Source organism: Phalacrocorax aristotelis, chromosome 1 (assembly GCF_949628215.1).
Source record: "Phalacrocorax aristotelis chromosome 1, bGulAri2.1, whole genome shotgun sequence".
Taxonomy (NCBI): domain Eukaryota; kingdom Metazoa; phylum Chordata; class Aves; order Suliformes; family Phalacrocoracidae; genus Phalacrocorax; species Phalacrocorax aristotelis.
The window spans coordinates 31,701,501-31,715,782 of NC_134276.1; the positions used below are offsets into that span (position 1 = coordinate 31,701,501).

Consider the following 14,282-nt stretch of genomic DNA (forward strand, 5'->3'; position numbering starts at 1 on the left):
GTCTTGCTACTGGAACCATGAAACACTTTGGAGATGGACAAATGATACCTCAAATTATTTACCAAAGCAACTCTCAGTTACAGAGATCTTCCCAAGAACATATTTATAACAATTAGCATTAACTGTTCTGGAGTGGATCTAAAAAAAAAAAAGGTAATAACCCCTAAACCTGCAACCATTAGCAGTTATTAATGGCTACTGGCCACATATTTTCTCACTCTTTTCAGTTTAATTTTAATGCTACTTTTTTTTTTTTCCCTTTAAATAAATGCTGAATTTCAGAAGGACCAAACTCACATTTGGCATAACATCACAAAATTCTTCTAAGAAACTCCAATACTGAGCCACAAATGCGTATAATTAGACTTGGTAATTACTTAGATTTTCCCCTTGTGGCTTGCTGTACATAGTAGACTAAAATTGCTTTAACATTATAAAAGTGAAGCAGTCTAAAAACTTACAAGGCATAGGTCTAGTTCATATTAAAATGGGTGTGAAGATCATCAAACCTTGTTTCTTTGCAGGAATTAAGGACACAACAATTAATATGATTTTTTTAAAAATCATATGAATTCATCAGATAAGAATGCACCTAAGCCAGATATGATGGATATGCTGTGAGGAGTCCAGAATATTGTATGATCGTTGTGCACCTATGCAAAAGATAATGGCCCAAATTTTAAAATAGATACAACAGCAATAAAAATAACTTTGGGAGGGGGAAGTCTCTTTCAGAACCAACACACAGCCTTTGATCCACAGAGAAACCAGATGCAGAGTATTAATAAGTATTACAAATATTACTAAAAATGTCCGCAGCATAATATACAAACCATCCATAATTATGCATCTGAGAATAACATCTTTTTATATATATATACACACACACACATATATATACACACATATACACACACACACACAAACACATAAAAGCTTCCAATTCATGTGGGTAGAACTGGCTGGAAGCTGTTCAGAAGAGTTTTCGTCCAAGGTCCTTTCAGTGCCAGTTAGATCACATGGATGGACAGAATGCAGTGGGACAGACTGAGCTTCCTAAAGGCAAATATTGACCAACTGCAGCTTCAATTAGTGGAGTGAGAAGTTAATGACGACTCCCTAAAAGGTTTTTTTAATGAGGGAGGCTAAAAAGTCTTGAAATAAAATACTGACCAATGGTTGTATAAACGGAGTTCTGTTGGTCAGGCTCGCCTGCTCTGACTTGTAAATCTGACATCTGTAGAAAATCCTCCCAAAAGACAGTCAATTTAAAATGAACTTAATTTAGAAAGAGCTCTGCATTCCTCCCATGGTATTCCTGCCTGAAGACTGCTCCAAGCCTGGTATTCTATTTATTACTTGTTGCAGATGGGAAATTCAGGCAGGCCTTTGCAAGACTCCTCACTTGGCAGATGCTGTGAATCTGGAAGGCCATTGTACTGATCTGCCTCTCAAGCAGCGATTTTATGCTTCCTAATAAAATTAAATTTAAATTTTAAGTACAATGATCTTTTAACTTGCTAGTTGGAAAAACAGAGTCTATACAATAGATGCTTCTGAGACCTCTCGCTTATCACAAGGAGTGACGTGTTCTTTCTACCCAGATGATGAAGCCTGAAAACAAGCTATGGTTGTTTATGTGCAGTTGATATCTGAACACTGCTACCCTTCTGTGGCAGCACTGCCAGTTCCTCTTCTGTCATGATGGACAGGGACTTATCCATCTGGCCAAAGGCTCTCTGCCTAAAGACGAGCATAAAAACCAGACCTTAGTTCTGGTGTTGCTTGCTGTAGTCACGTAGCCTGGATAACCGAGGAGATTAATTAATTAGAATTACCTATTAGGCAGTTGGTACTATTAACCTCTTCCTGTATTTCTAATATATCTGTGTATGTTCTATAAAAGAATATTGTAAATACAAGGTCTGTTGTACAGCACTAGGAAATCCAGCAGCAAGAACAAAATACATTCCAAGAACTTTCCAAAGTTCAAAGTACAAGGTCATTTTGATACTAGTTGAATGATACCTTTCACCAAATAATGGGGGCATTTTATTAAAAAACTAGGTGTCTGTCAAATGACTCATTTCATGATTCAAATGTTATAACCATCATGGAATAAAAACATTAATATAAGCAGCCAGCTCAAGATCACCTTAAAAAGGGAATCAGTGCTGGTGGGTAGGAAGGTAGCTGCATATATTGGGAAAGATGGAGATGAAGGGATTACAAAAATCAGAAAACAGGTGAGAAAAGACGAGCAGGAAATAAAACTTGAGATAAACATGGTGGAATATGAAGAGTTTAATTTCTCTTGAGGAAGTCAAGGAAAATTAAAACTGTAAAGTCAATGTGAAGGATGTGAATCAGCAGTTCACCCACAGCTACACGATAGAGGGACAATAAAAGAAGCGTGTCTTGGAAGCGTAATCCTCTAACTCTTAACTGATGTGAGTAATCCTGATTTACCTAAACACTGCCTTCAACTTCTGAAGAGATTACAAAACTTGATAGTAGCCAACAATTAAAGAGGACGGTAAAGAAGGAAGAAGCCTGTAACTATTTAGTCTGCTGCTTTGATTAAAGTTGGGAGCAGTGTTGTAACAGGTGGTAATATATTACCAAGTGGTATATACTACCAATAACAATAAAATATTTTTATTGTTAGCTTTACTTTTACGTGAACTAGAGAGTGGAAGAAAGGAAAAAAACAAACTAAAGCAAAACAAAACAAACCCAAACACACTTATTTAAACGGCCTGAAAGTTCAATCTTTGTAGACCAGGCAAGGACTTTCTTCAGATGATTCACATGCAGATTTTGGCTATACCCTCAGCCCAGGCTGTCTGCAGCAATTACACAACTAACCAGACACTGTATTTTATTCTTCATATTGCATTCCCCAAATTGTTCCTCTTTTCTCTGTCCATATCCAAGATCTCCCCAACTCCCTTCTCTCACCACCAACCCAGTGCTTTCAAGGCTTCCTGTAACTCCCTTCTTATCCTGTGTCTATGCCCCCTGCATCTTTCCCCATCACAAACCCCAGTTCTCTGGTCTCTGCTATATGCAGAGCACTGAGCACACCTTATTTCCATTTCCTCCCTTCATTACTGCTACAAGATAATCTGTTCAGTGCATCAGTGTGCTACACTTTTGGGAAGAGGTACTGGGCAGAAGTGCTGTATCTTTAGCCTGCCTCACCAACACTCCGGTGCCTCTTGTCCTGCATTTTCACTGTAAGTGAAACTCAGAGCTAAGGACTGCCCTCCTTTCTTTTTCTGTATTGCAATTAGTACAGCAGGATCTTTATACCATCTTACATTCCTTCTGACCATCAGGAAATAGTTTTTTACTGTGAGGGTGACTGAGCACTGACACAAGTTACCCTGGGAGGTTGCAGAGTCTCCATCCTCGGAGGTATTCAAAACTCATCCGTCCATGGTCCTGGGCAACTGGCTTTAGATGGCTCTGCTTGAGCAGGAGGCTTGGACCAGATGACCTCCAGAGGTGCCTGCCAACCTCAACCATTCTGTGATTCTGTGACACCTATTTAAAAACACCTACTGTCTGTAACACTTACACTATGCAGGGAGAGGATTTATATCATTTAAAAAACAGTACATACAGGAGCGCTGGGGCTGTGCTCCACGCATCCTTTATTTCCTTCTTTAAACGTCTGGACACTGAATTCAGAAGTTCTTGTGCCGCTGACAGCCACAGAGATCCACAATTGCAACCGTATCATACTGAACACAAGAAGTTTTCATAAGCTTGACTAGTGAAGAGGTGGTGGGAACCAGGTTTTTTTATATTATACATAAATGTTGATGAATTCACTATACATTTTCATAAATTAGAATGACAGAAATTTGTTCTGCATTCCACACCTATTTTTCTCAAGTATTTTAAGGAGAGAAGTGTTCTGGTGCAACAGTTTGCAAGCCATACACCAAAACACACAGATGAAAGCTTGCACAGATAGCTGGCAAGAGGTGCCAGAGGGATGCTTATTTTTTTAAAATGAGAAACCCCAAACCTAAGAGGTTATATGGGACCTTTTTCAGAATACACTTTGCTTTCACAAAACAGTATCACTACCCCCTTTATGGTTACCGCATGTCAAACATGGCATTTCATTAAACTGTCCAATTTTGAAAAATACTTCATTTTTACACATTGATTAAATAAAACCTTTCCCCCACCTGCATTCTTTGACTTATAATTGACTTGCATTTACCATACTTCTAAAACTACACTAAATAAATCTATAACTTTAAATGCAGTATTTCTCTCAGCTTCGTCCTGAATTAGATCAATGTTTGAAAACAGGAACTGAGAAGGTTCCTATTCCACTTTAAATGGATCAATACCAAATTACCTTTTTGACCTTGATTGTTCCAGTTCCTGTCTCTTCCTTATCCTGCTCGCTTCTTAAGTCTGAAATTTCTCTGCTTTCTCCCTACGACTGCCTGAATCTCAGACATCAGTATGATGGAATGCTATGCGAATTTAACCTAGATTTCTCTCAAGGCTATTTTCCCAAGCGGTGATGGCTCTCTCACCCAAGAGATCTCATTAGCATGCACATATGCACCGCTGAGCCTCAGAATTTAATAACTCTATTCCCAGTTCAGCCACAGATGGCATGTCATCTCAAGCAAGCTACAAACACTGTGTCTCAGTTTCTCTCAGAAGTAGAATCTAACATCACAGAAGCACTCGGGAGGTGTCTAGTCCAACCTCTTGCTCAAAAGGAAAGTGGACTCTGAAGCCTGATCAGGTTGCTCAGGGCTCTTGTCCAGTCAGGTGTTGAAAACCTCCAAGGACTGATACTTCAAAGCTTCTCTGAGCAACTTGCTCAGCATTCATTTCTCCTCAGACTGAAAAATATTTTGCTTATATCCAGTTGGAAGCTCTCCTTTTTCAGTTTATGGCTGCTGTCTTTTCAGTCACCTCTCCAGGTGCTGGGAGGCTGCTGTGAAGTCCCCCTGCAGCTGTCTCATCTCCACACTGAACAAGCCCCTCTCCCTTGGCCACATGCTCCAGCCCCTGACCATCACAGTGGCCCCTGCTGGACTCATGCCAGCCTGTCGGTCTTTTTTTTTTTTTGGATCAGAAAGCTCTCGGCCTTCAGTAATGTCAGTGACTTGCCCCCAGCTGACTGCCTACCAGGAGCCCTAGGTCTTTCGCAAGCAGAGCGGCTTCCCAGCCAGCTGGTCCCCAGCCTGTCCTGATGGAGGGGTGAGTCTGTTCTGGGTATGGGACTTCGCATTTTGTTATTTCTGAAACTCATGAGGTTTTGTTCAGCCCATTACTGTAGCCTGTTGGGCTCCCTCTGAACAGCAGCCCTGTCCTCAAACAAACAAACCTTGCTATACATGTATTATGAACTAAGATGCACAGTACCTGTAGAGCAATCAGAGTTCTCCGAGTGGAAGCCATTCTACATGCAAATACAGAATAGCATTTAATTGTAGCACTTACAAGTATCAGTCAGAAGAGCTGACCTTGAAAGGCTTACATTTATGTATGCCCTCTTCCTAGAAGAAACTGTTCTAACAATCTGAAGGGCTTCACAACAATTACACTATCCAAAGCCCGAAGTGGAGCGCACACTCCAGTACCCAGCACCTGGCTGCATTATACCCTGCAGAAACACAGACAGCGGACAGTGTTCAAACACCTCACCAGGCAGCAAGAGAACTTCCCAAAAACTGCAAATCTTAGGCAAGACAACTCACTGCACTGTGCAGCAGCCTTAAAAAGTCATGTTCATTCTCCCACCCTGCAAAGGGTGCTGCATTTTCAAATGTGTAAATGCAATGATTTTCTATGCAGACTACATCTTTCAAAATAAATAAATAAATAGACCTTCATGATTCAGCAATCATGGAAGATCCACCCCAGAGGTCACTGTCCCCTCCCAACATCATCTCCCCAGCATAGCTCTTTTTCTACAGTCATTCCAGTCTCATTCTACCCTCAAACCAGCAGAAATCTGTCATCAAAAGCAGGAGTTTGCCGAACCCGAGGAGGAAGACAACCACAAATTACCCAAGGATTTGCATTCAAGGAACTCTACTCTTAAAATGCCTCTGGGTTTGTTTTTTTTTTTTGTGTGTATATATATATAAAAAATATATTCTTAGTAATATATAAACTTTATAAAAATATTTCTATACACACACCCCAACACTACATAGAAAGGGCAAACAAGATATCAACTTATTTTTCCATGACCTCTATAGTAACTGTTGGGCAAATATTACTTTGCCCTTTTCTCTTCTGGTAAATCCTGTATGGCTGTTGCACAAAGGATCCTTGCTTGTAGATGATGTGTGGATCACTCCAATAGAAGCTGGAGTCTCTCTCTATGTCCGTTGTGGTCCAAAACCTAGGCCACGTGATGTCTGCTGCAAAACCATTTCTGACTTCATTGCAGAGCTCAATTTTATTAATTATCTAATTTCTTTGGTTTACTACATCTGTAAAATTAGGACAGATATCTGAGTTTTTATAAATTAGCATGCTTTTCATCTGTAGATCCGAAGTAATTTCCACTGAGGATAAAAAGCAGTACATAAATAGTACGAAAATTAACATTGTATTATTCATATGGATCAGGAGACAAAAGGAGATAATGCTAACTTTTGTCAATCATAGCATAAATGGGGTGGTGGGGAGAAAAGCAGGAAAAAAAAAAAGAATCTATGCACTAGCTAACAGAACACACCATTACCTATCCCAGCTGTAGTTCTTATGTTTGAAATACGTCATAATGTTTTTGGAAGCACAGAATAAAGAACATTTAAAATTACTAGGGCTTAAAAATGCGGTATTTGCTTTCAAAGATATTTCCTGAGAGTCACAGACAGAACTATTTTTTTGTATGTAAGCTATTTGGTGCCTGTAGCTAGTGGCTACTGGATAGAAAATATATATAATGCTTACAAATATGCCAAAATTTCAACTGCAGAAGTGTTAACTGAAAACATTACTGGAGGCAAGTATGCTTACCATTCTTATAACCCCCGCCCTCAAATAACCATTAGCATCAACATTTATTAAAATACTGGTAAGAAAAAAATGGCAAACACCGTACAAATAACAATGAAAATTTATTTATTTGAGTCTATAAAAACACAAGTCTTAGACTACATTTACAACTGTAAATATTTTATTAAAATAATTAACAGGAAAAAACCCACATATACACATTATATTTTTAAATTAAACTTTTCTTGAAATAGACATTCATATGTTGAATTAAATATTCATTATAATGGAAGGAGTCAAAACCATTTCCCTTGAAAATACTGTTGATTCCAAGAACATTTTCTTTCAAATGTCTGTTTATATAGGGAAGTTCATCATTTCATCCTGATCCATACCTTCAGAAATTAACTAATTTAACTGTAGCTTTTCCCACTGAGCAGAACTTTTGGTTTGTTTAAGTGGGATTTTTCATACCACTATGCAATGTTAATATCCAAACTAGTTTCTTGAAGCTTACCAGAAAGGAGAGAGTATTGCATCACAAAAAGACAGAAGTGAACCTAAGAGAAGTATTTATGACATTAACTCTAACAATACATTACAGCGCAGAGTAGTTTTTCTAGATATTGCATTACATAAAGCTTCATCTAATTACAGACTTTGCCACATGACAACGTTAAGCAAAAAAAAAAGGTTCTCTGAATACAGTTTTAGAGCAAGAGGCCTCAGCCAAGTATAAGTTTGTTAATCTGAAAAGAGAAACTATTTAGAACAATGTAAAGTATTTGCATTGTCTCTACGCTCATCCCTGCACTGAATCCATATAAGCTGTAATGAAATGTACGGACATCAGCTCTCGCTCAGCCAGCCAAAAATGTTAATGGTACAAACAACTGACGAAGCAGTTATCACAAAGGTCTGGTAGAATACATCCTGTTTGAAATATTAAATGTCATTCTTCTGGGAAATGGTTGTATTTCCAAATCAAAGCTTTGTATTTGTTATTCAGGTCAGGAAGTGATGAGAAACAGAAAAGGAAGCGAGATCCGGACCACTGACAGAAGAACCCCTCTGTCCCACAGGTTCATTTCTGTCGCGGAGGAGATGGGGATGACACAAGCTCTTCCAGATCCCTTTTTGAACTTCCTAACCTAATTCCAAATGCCTAAACTCACTTCAAAATAGCAAGAGATTTTCAGAGGAGCACCACAAACTTTTAAAGAAGTTTGTTTCTTAGTATTTTCTCTCAGTTGATGGCAACCACTATGGAACAGCTTTAGGAGCCAAACATCTCAAGACCACACTGATCTTGTTTCCAGGAAGCTGCACTACTTAACCAGTAGCACAGATTCACCATGTAAAAGGATGCAGGGAATGACATCAGCTGCAAGGCTTCTTTTCTTTGGAAGAGTTCCTCATGAACAACCCCTGCCACAGATTTTGTTTACATGAACACAATTTCCCTGAATTTATGCTTGCAGGTACCCATAAAACCAAATAAATAACAGAATCTTGGGTACCCTCTGTGCCTGAAACTGGAGGGTTTTCATCGGAGGTTTGGTGGCTTGTCATTAAAATCTTAGCAAAGTCAGGGAGGAGAAGGGGGAGAGGATTCAGTTTGCTAGGGTTTTTTACCTCTGGCCATCTTTTAAACAATTGTGCCTTAATCCAGAATGCTCTGACAGACAGCAGAAGCTGGTTGGTTTAATGACCTAGTTGCATCTCCCCAGTGGTGACTAGTGAAAGGCCTATAGAAAATTTGGCTGGAGGAAGGCTATGAAGTCAATAAGAAAGCTCATCCATGAAATAAGAAACCAAAAGCAAACAGAACAACCCCAAAACACCCCATCTACAGACATGTCCCATAAACCTGCTTTCCTGACAGCAAAACTGTAAGCAAATGACTATTTATTAGTGTGTATACTAACATATATAAATGATGTTATATAGTATTTACATATATTTACACACACAGAGTATAGCAACTGTAAAGCTAACGCTTTTATTTCAGCAACATCTAACACGAATTACACAAAATTTAAGGGTTTTTCTACATGGAAAAATAGTGCTCATTAGTTGTTTAACAGTATTTCCCAGGTGGACCCTCTTACTCTGTGTTAGAAGTGCCTATTTTAGTATGCCTTAGAAAAGATTAAGCTAAACTGAAAAAAAAGATTAACTTCAGAGTGCGGAGTAATAATGTTCTCATAAGGGATAAATGCAGAAAGCTGCTGCTTTTAAAATTCTTAACATTTACACTTTCACGTTGAACTCTCTCTGCTGATGCAGCTGTCCAAAACTCAGCTACAATATGCATGTGTAGTCCACAGCTTCTGCACACAAAGCTGTATTTGGTAGAGATTATCTGAGTTGAGCACACCAAGGAAGAGGGGGAAAACCAAAAAAAAATTGTCACCTACCCACCTACCTCGGTAGAAGGGAGCAACTGCCTGAGAGTTTCTAAAAGCTGGAAGAGCTTTGGGGAGGACTTAATCTATTGAATGGACTCTGCAAAATGTCTGAAGTCTTCAACTATGCTCAGAACCGTCTCTGGCTCTCCAAAGATCTATTGTAGGGAGAAATGTTAAAATACCACACATTGTTTGTTTGTTGGGAAACTGGGTCATAAAATACTCTATTGTACTGACAATGAGCAAAGTGGAAAATTAAATGTTGCCTGAGAACCTTCACTAAGAGTATTCTGCATTTTGGCCAATAATTACCGCATAGAAGTATCACCCCAACCTTAGTAGCAGAGCTTTGTAACTGTTGCCTACAGTATGGAGCCACTTTCACAACATGGAATAATACTGAGGGGTGACTTATGCACAGCCAGGATCAGCACTCTTGATTTTTAAACTCCTTTTTAAATAGTGTACTCCAATGCATAAGACCATTGCATTCTACAAAAGCTTTTTTTTAAGCTGCTGTTCCCGTGATACATCCCCCTACTCTTCTTGCATCTTCCTCTCCTCCTTTCCCTAATTACTTTCCTATTGGTGTCTGCATCAGGGGTTAATGGGCAAATTTTGGTGAGATCAGAGTATTTCTATGCCACCTCATCAGCATATTTTAGCCGCAAACACTCTTTAATAAGCCCTAGGAAGATTATCTACTTGAGACTAATCCTGCGATGGCAGACAAGAGTGACAGTCTTCATGTCACTGTGCTGGGAAAAGCAGCAGAACAAGACTGTCAAAGAACTAGGCGAAAAGCTCATTCCAAAAATCTTTATTTTCTGGACATTTCAGAGTATTTGGCTTTATTCATTAATATCAACTGGCTTACTAATCTCTTGCTCAAATCTTTGCAAGTCCTTGATAATAGAATTCTGAATGTGTGATTCTGCTGATTCTCTTCCATTCTTAATGTTTTTTTACTTCAGTCCAGAATGCCTCCCAGGACTTTCTTTGCAAAAGAAAGCTTCATAAAATGTAATATTTTTCATGCTCACACTTCTGATCCAGATCTACTTATTGTCCTACAGAAACAATGTCTGTTCAAGATACTGGAGAGGGGAAAACAAATGCCCCATATAAGCAGTTTTGGAGATGTGACCCTTTTTCAGTCTACCAGAATTCACTCTTCTAATACATTCTCATATTGCCTTCAAACCCCACTTGAAGCTAAGGGTTTTCCAGCAATGAAGTGATATGAACAACACATTTGTCAGATGTGGTTTATTTTTCCCCTTCCCTTCAAAGAACTCCTTAGGCCGTAGAAGTTCCTTGCGGGGGGCGGAAGATTTGTTTCTTACGCATTTGTATTAGAGAAGGCAAAGTTCAAAGACCGCATCTTGCATTTACCTCAAAGGTATCAAGTTTTACAATGGCCCTCCGTTCCTTTTTCTGTCCCAAATCTGAGAATAAACTCCCAGACTCGAAGATCCAAATACCTCTACAGCTACATCACATAATCTGTTTCAGTATTGTTAATCCTGCATCGATTGCATAGCCTTTTCTACTAAAGCTACAGATGATGCTACTGTACTCAGAAATGCTTTTATTTATGCTCTAGAACACGCAAGCTCAGAAAAAGCTTATTCAAGAGAATTTTGTAGGTGTAGGTCTGCAGTTCTGCTGAGAAAATATGGAAATGTGTCAAGGAGAATGTCAAAGGCTTGATGTCCCTTCAGAGTGCTTATTTGATTTTGGAATTGTCATCTGTACAGAACATCCATTCCTAGCATGCTATTTTAGGACTGTTTTAAGCCTTGTTCAGGCATGTTCATCCCCTGATAACAGCGCAAGAACTTAGAAGTAGCTACTGTGAGACCAGACCACCTTTTGACCTTGTTAGTAAATGTTTGCAAGTCTCACTTCTAGGCAAGCAATGCACACTAAGACCTGGGCAAAGTTAAGGCAGATCCTGTATCTCATCCTCAGCTGCAAGAATTTACAGCTCTGCATTATGGAAATCATAGTCAAATAACAGGCTTCCATCAGTATCTGGACTGGGTCAGGAGGATTTGCTCCCCAGGGTACAATTAGCCAGATGTATTTTGTTTGTTTAGCAGTAGGAACGACAAGCCCAAATTGGTAGGCTATCTGGAAACAAACATCATCCGGGGCAGGGCGATCTAGATTCCAAGGTAGTATGAAAAACTCATTTTCTGGAACTTGTAGTTTGTGTCTTGCTTATGTGCTCAGTGTCAAAGCGATCACCAGACCTGAGGTCAGGAAGGAACTCCACAGTTCAAGCTGAACTTAGGGAATCCATTACCTTCTAGAGAATGGCACTCCTGCGAGGAACAACCAGGCACACAGATCATGTAACAGATTTCCCATAACTGCAGGCAATCTGAGTAACAATACCATCTCATTTGCTGCGGCACATATTCTACGGACTTAAATACTTTGGTCCGAGTATTATAAATGCAGTACCTTCAGTAGAAGTGTGAAACTTCACGACTTGCTGTACCAGGAAGATGTCACTAGGAAACATCTTACAGTCCCCCTTAGCTTTGAAATGACAGCTGACTCTGCTAGTGAAGAACCTGGCCCCATCAAAATCACAGCAAGTCCTACACCGGGGCACAGCTACATGATAAAAATTGAACAGATACTGTCTTCCCAGGCAGAATTTCATCACAAAGATTTAGGAAATTAATAAACCCTATCTCTTTTGCAGATCCAATCTGGTAATTCAGAGGCCTGATGCACAAAAGATTGTGAAAGCAAATGAAAACAGCAAGGCATGCTGTTTATGTGCAGCTGGCCTTTTTTCAAGTCTTCACTCTCTTCAAAAAGCTTAGAGCAAATTACGCTACCCCTAATTAAAAACTGGTTTTGATTACGGGAGCACAGAAATTGCAACCAAAAACCTTTATATTCTGGGCAGTTTTGCACTTCAAAAACTTCAAAGGCCGTTGGTGTTTTGTTCTTTGTTGCTGTTTGGAGACGCGGAGGGAAGGCGACAGCGACTGGAGTTTGGGTGCTGTTTCGGGGCGGGGGGAGGCAGCTCTTTGTTCCTTTATTTAAACTAGCCCAAGTTTCAAGGCGAAGTTCGCTGTAACACACCACCACCCGGCTCTGCAAACACGCTGCGGCACAAGCACGGCCAACTTCACCCTCGCCAAGCGCTCCCTACCTTCAAGCATTTTAGGTTTGCCAGCCGGCAAGCAGCTTGTCGGACTTACCCGTGCGGCCCGACGGGATTAAAGGCGGTGTGAAGACCACAGACGATCCGCCTTTTCCACGCAAAACAACTTGCGCGACCGACCCCAACACACCGCAGGGACGTCCCGACCTCCGCACCGCAGGCGGAGGCTGGGGACGGGCTGCGGGACCGGGCTCGGGGCGGCCGAGCTTAGGGAAGCCGGGCTTAAGGGAGCCGGGCCCGGCCCCTCACCCCCGCCTAAGCGCGGTGGGCCGGCGAAGGGCAGCCCCTTTTGCCGGGCCGTCCCCTCAGCTCGCCGCGGGTCCGCGGACGGGACACCGTAAAGGAGACGAAAGCGACTTAAAAGCCGAGTTGGACGCGGCCCAAGCGCCGTCAGGCTTAAAAAAAAAAAAAAAAACCAACCCAAAAACAAACAAAGCAACAACCCAAACCACTATAAAAATCCCCCAAAGTAGGGAGAAGCGATGCTTTCAAGCTCGTTCTCCTGTCAGCCATTTTAGAAGCGTGAGCTGAGAGGGGCGGCGGGGCAACCGCTGCGCAGCTCTCCCCGCCGGCCCGCCCGCGGTTTACCGCTGGCGGGGGGGGGGGGCGGGGGGGGGAAGGGATGGAAAGAGCACATAAAGAACAAACCCGTCCCCGGCGCGTTCCCCTCCCCTCGGCAGCACCTCGCCGCGGAGCAGAGCCGGAGCTGAGCGGATCGCCCACCGCCCCGCAGCCGGGCCGGCCCCGTCGGGTCGGCCCCCCGCCACCGCCCTCACCTTGGCGTCCGCCGGCAGGATCAGCACCTGGCTGTTCTCCTCCTTCTTCGCCGCCTCCTTCTGCGCCAACGCAGAGTTGAACGACACCTTCACCATGGCCGCTGCTTAACGTCCCGCACGCAGGAGAGGGGAGGACGAGAAGAGCTCCGGGCCGGCGGAGCTTCGAGGGCTGTCTCCTTCCTTGTCACCCCCCTGCCCCTCGCTGCCGCGACTGCCGCCCCCGTCCCCTTGTCAGGCGGCGGCGGAGGAGGAGGAGGAGAGGCGGGCCGCGGCCTGCGGCGGGGCGGGGAGAGGAGGAGGCGGTGCCTCACGGGGCGGGCGGGAATGGGGGAGGCTGTACGGCCCGGGGCGGCGCGGTGAGGGGGTGCGGGGTTGCGTCGGTGGGCCCCGCAGCTCCCCTCCCGGCGGCCGAGGGCTCCGCCGGCCGCTTCTCTGCCGGTGGGTGGCTGTGCCCCCGGGTGGCTTCGCCCGCGGCGGCCTGATGCCCCCACCCTGGCCCCGGCGGGGAGCCCCGCGGCGGCGGCCCGTTCCCCTCAGCCCCGGGCCCGGCTCCTCTGCAGGGCCCTCGGGCGGGCACCGGCACGCTGCTGGCCCCGCTCGGGCTGCGGCCTCGCGTGGGGGTGCCGCCTTGCCCGGGGGGCAAGGGGTTTGGTTCACCCGGTGCAGGGTCTGGATTTCTCAGGGTGCCATTTTACATAGATTTTTATTAAAAGAACATTTATGGGTGTCACAGTTGGAAACAAAAAAAAAAGCTATATAGGCAGCATGAAGGTAACATCCACCAGTTGTTAAATCCCTCAGGAAGGATACGAGGAGTACTGGGAAAATGGAGGTGTGACCGTACCCCTTCCTCTCCAACACAGTGGGTGTAAGAAGTCAAGCAAATCCAACACACTATCCCCAGTA

General features: G+C 42.8%; 1 protein-coding gene across 2 annotated transcripts in view; it reads right to left on the reverse strand.

Annotated features, from left to right (window-relative positions):
* The window catches only part of ITM2B (integral membrane protein 2B), a 28,065-nt gene extending 14,219 nt beyond the window's left edge, over positions 1-13,846 (reverse strand). The window contains exon 1 of one of the 2 annotated variants that reach the window (XM_075086935.1): positions 13,377-13,846. In XM_075086935.1, the coding sequence (XP_074943036.1) occupies positions 13,377-13,472 (96 nt within the window). In that variant the 5' untranslated portion in view covers positions 13,473-13,846. The remainder of the gene's footprint in view (positions 1-13,376) is intronic. The other variant, XM_075086936.1, reaches the window with a different exon arrangement.
* Positions 13,847-14,282: the final 436 nt, after the last annotated feature.